Source organism: Myotis yumanensis, unplaced genomic scaffold (assembly GCF_028538775.1).
Source record: "Myotis yumanensis isolate MYYU_CA2020_CCGP unplaced genomic scaffold, mMyoYum1.0.hap1 SCAF_6, whole genome shotgun sequence".
In the NCBI taxonomy this organism is placed as follows: domain Eukaryota; kingdom Metazoa; phylum Chordata; class Mammalia; order Chiroptera; family Vespertilionidae; genus Myotis; species Myotis yumanensis.
This window is the reverse complement of record NW_027223757.1, coordinates 20,991,772-20,995,803: the sequence shown is the minus strand read 5'-3', so window position 1 is coordinate 20,995,803 and position 4,032 is coordinate 20,991,772. Positions and strand designations below refer to the sequence as shown.

Genomic DNA, 4,032 nt, shown 5'->3' with positions numbered 1-4,032 from the left:
TGATGTGTTTTTAAATGATATAAATCAGGAGTGGTGCAAAGAAGCAAGGGGGAAAAATCCTATTTGGTGCTGGAAATACTGAGCCTTTTTTTTTTTTTTTTTTTTTTTTTTTTGGAGAGCTGGAGTGTGCCAGCTTTTTCAGACGGGAGGAATGCTGAGTGTCAAGGGGTCAGGATCAATCCGGTGTGAGTTGATGAGGCAGGAAGGTGGGGAGGAATGCTAGGAATGTCCCTGTTTGTGTGGGACTCCATTCAGCTCATTGGCGAGCCCGGGCCGCCTGGAGCGTATAAAAGCCGGGGCCGCCCGCCCCAGCCTCACACAACAACTCTTCCCCACAGAGAGGAGGCAGCCAGTGCAACTGCAACCACAGGCGACCGACCGCCTCCAGCCCGACGCCAGCCGCCCGGCCGACAGCTCCAGAAACGACAGCCCGGCATCCAGGCCTCCACCTCCGGCCCGAGCCCTCCACCAGCGCCCCGCCGACCGACCGCCCGCCGCGCCCTCCCCGCCGCGCACACTCCGACCCTCCGTCCGCCGCGCTCCGACCATGTCCGCCGCCGCCGGCCTGGGTCCCATCCCTTTCGCCTTCGTGCTCCTGATCGCCCTCTGCAGCCGGGTAAGCGCCGGGAGACCCCCACGGCCGGCGCCGGCGGGGAGGGACTCGGGGGGAAGGGGAAGGGGAAAGGGAAGGGGAGGGCCGGCGGCGCGGGGGGCGTGCGCCCGGCTGACCGTCTCTCCCCCCGCAGCCCGCCTCCGGCCAGGACTGCAGCGGCCAGTGCCAGTGCGCCGCCCCGGCTCCGCGCTGCCCCGCCGGCGTCAGCCTGGTGCTGGACGGCTGCGGCTGCTGCCGCGTGTGCGCCAAGCAGCTGGGCGAGCTGTGCACGGAGCGCGACCCCTGCGACCCGCACAAGGGCCTCTTCTGTGACTTCGGCTCCCCGGCCAACCGCAAGATCGGCGTGTGCACCGGTAAGACCTGCAGCCCCGCCCTGGCCCCTGGCCCCTAGATGCCACCACCGCCCACCGAGGTGCCCGGACACTTAGTGACCGGCCACCTCCTCCCTCACGCCCACCTTCCCGCCAGAAAATGAGCCTCTGGAGTCGAGTCCCTTCCTCTGGCTGTTTCCAGCCCCCCACCCCCACCCCCTCCGTCGCCCTGCTCCCAACTGGCATGCCCAGCGCGCCTACAGGATCAGGGACCTATGCCTGACCCCAGTAACCCCCCTTTTTTCCTTCCTCTCCTGCAGCCAAAGATGGTGCCCCCTGCGTCTTCGGAGGGACGGTGTACAGGAGTGGAGAGTCCTTCCAGAGCAGCTGCAAATACCAGTGCACTTGCCTGGACGGGGCCGTGGGCTGCGTGCCCCTGTGCAGCATGGACGTGCGTCTGCCCAGCCCTGACTGCCCCTTCCCGCGAAGGGTCAAGCTACCCGGGAAATGCTGTGAGGAGTGGGTGTGCGATGAGCCCAAGGACCACACCATGGTTGGCCCTGCCCTTGCCGGTGAGTTGAATCTTCTAAGTTAGTGTTGCAATTCTCCCCCAGGGACTGAGTCCTAACTTTGCCAAGGGAAGGGGGCAAATGTCTTATCCTGGCATCTTACCTTGTGTTTGTGTGCTCTGCTCTCCCAGCTTACCGACTGGAAGACACGTTTGGCCCAGACCCAACTATGATTCGAGCCAACTGCCTGGTCCAGACCACAGAGTGGAGTGCCTGTTCCAAGACCTGTGGGATGGGCATCTCCACCCGGGTTACCAACGACAACGCCTTCTGCAGGCTGGAGAAGCAGAGCCGCCTCTGCATGGTCAGGCCTTGCGAAGTGGACCTGGAAGAGAACATTAAGGTACCTGTTCTGCTCCTATTAACTAATTTTCATGGAATGATAATAGATAGGACCAAAGTTAGGTCTCCTACCACCCTTGTTATTATAGGCCTATTATATTTCAAAAATATCTAACTATTGTGCTATTTTGCTGGAATGAGATGTTGTGTAATAGCAACCACCAGCTTTCCACTATAAAATCTTCCACAGTGGTAGTTAATTCAAGACATCCCAAGAGAGGCTATGCCTATTTTTGGAAAACTGGCAAATGAGACTCCAACTTCCTCTCCTCAAAATATAAACAGAAGTCAGACATCATAAGCCTAGAACACACAGAGGTTGGAGAAAGCCACTCCCCTTGTAGAGTCATTGATTTTTCTCTTCTCCCTTGTCTTCCTTAGAAGGGCAAAAAGTGCATCCGTACCCCTAAAATCTCCAAGCCTGTCAAGTTTGAGTTTTCTGGCTGCACCAGTGTGAAGTCATACCGGGCTAAGTTCTGCGGAGTTTGCACGGATGGCCGATGCTGCACCCCTCACAGAACCACCACCCTTCCCGTGGAGTTCAAGTGTCCTGACGGTGAGGTCATGAAGAGGAGCATGATGTTCATCAAGACCTGTGCCTGCCATTACAACTGTCCCGGAGACAATGACATCTTTGAGTCAACCTACTACAGGAAGATGTATGGAGACATGGCATAAAGCCAGAGAGAGTGAGAGACATTAACTCATGTAGCTGTAACTTGAACTGATTCACATCTCATTTTTGTGTAAACATGATTTCAGTAGCACAAATTATTTAAATCGGTTTTGCTAACTGGGGAAAAGGAAAATTCCCTCCGAATTCAAAATATTGTGCCATGTGACATTCAAATAGTCTATCAACCCCAGACACTGGTTTGAAGAAAGTAAGACTTGACAGTGGGACTACATTAGCACATAGCACCAGAATGTATACTAAGGTGTGGCTATAGGGGCTGTGGAAGGGCTTGAAATCTTAAAGTAGCAATGTGCCTGCTATTTGGAGTGTTATTGAGAAGGAAAACCTTAGCATGTTCACTGACCTGCCTGTAGCTCCAGCCTGTAGCTGACAGCTAGGATGTGTGTTCTGCCATCATGAGTCTGAGTCAAGTTCTTCTGTAAGTCAGAACAGCAGATTCAGCTCTGACATTCTGATTCGAATGACAGTATTCAGGAATCAGAATCCTGTCTATTAGACTGGACAGCTTGTGGCAAGCTAATTTGCCTGTAACAAGCCAGATTTTTTTTATTGATATTGTAAATATTGTGTATATATATATATTTGTACAGTTATCTAAGTTAATTTAAAGTTGTTTGTGCCTTTTTGTTTATGTTGTTAATGCTTTGATATTTCAAATGTTAGCCTCAATTCTGAACACCATAAATAAGACATAAAGCTTGTCTGGTAATTCAAAGCATGAAATGGATATTCAAATGGAAATTCTGCTCAGTTAGAGTGACAGTCCATCAAAACAGATTGTTTGCGGAAGGTGAGCCAGTGATGCCCTTGGAAGTCTGATGTGTAGGTTGAAATGTGACAGCCTCACTTTTAATGAACAAGTGGCTTTCATTGAAATAAGGGTGGCTCTAGATAGCGGATCAATTTTCCACCTGGAAGCATTTGTTTCTACTTTGACTATGACTGTTTTTTGGACAGTTTATTTGTTGAGAGTGTGACCAAAAGTTACATGTTTGCACCTTTCTAGTTGAAAATAAAGTATATATTTTTTCTATAAAGAGCTTGGCTATTCATTTATTCTCTAATCATTTCTGAGTTTTCTTGCGTATAAATGGGAAGCTTTTGTTTATCTTAAAACTATTCTATAATTTTCTAAATATCTTACATACTAATAAATTGGTTAAGCACTTCAATAGACTTTACATAAATGTATTTTACAGTGAATCAAGTGTCATAAACTTGAAGGAATATACACTATATTGAGTACACAGGCATTTTTTTTTTTATCTTCCCAGTACTTCATAAACACAAATTCAATTCTCTTTAGATTACTTCAGTCTCCAGGAGCCCCTATTGTATTACTCTTGGTCCTATTTACATTTAATGCCTCTGGCTACTGTAGGCATTTAATTTCCAACCTTTCACATCACAGACTGTCTGTGCCTTGCACATAGAAAATGTTTAACTATTTTTTGAATTTTTATGCTCTTAGCATATCTGTTTCTGAACTTTAATATCATA

The 4,032-nt window shown here is 49.6% G+C and overlaps 1 protein-coding gene across 1 annotated transcript; it reads left to right on the top strand.

The window, feature by feature from the left end:
* Positions 1-326: 326 nt before the first annotated feature.
* On the top strand, positions 327-3,569 carry CCN2 (cellular communication network factor 2). Its single transcript, XM_070417707.1, has 5 exons — positions 327-616; positions 747-966; positions 1,245-1,496; positions 1,625-1,836; positions 2,217-3,569. Exons 1-5 carry the CDS (start codon positions 548-550, stop codon positions 2,511-2,513), a joined length of 1,050 nt encoding a protein of 349 aa, XP_070273808.1. The 5' UTR covers positions 327-547; the 3' UTR covers positions 2,514-3,569.
* The last annotated feature ends 463 nt before the right edge of the window (positions 3,570-4,032 follow it).

Coding starts and splice junctions, on each gene's coding strand:
- CCN2 (XM_070417707.1), top strand. CDS start 548: ATGTCCGCCGCCGCCGGCCTGGGTCCCATCCCTTTCGCCTTCGTGCTC. Junction 617..746: donor TGATCGCCCTCTGCAGCCGG/GTAAGCGCCGGG, acceptor CTCCCCCCGCAG/CCCGCCTCCGGCCAGGACTG. Junction 1,497..1,624: donor GGTTGGCCCTGCCCTTGCCG/GTGAGTTGAATC, acceptor CTGCTCTCCCAG/CTTACCGACTGGAAGACACG.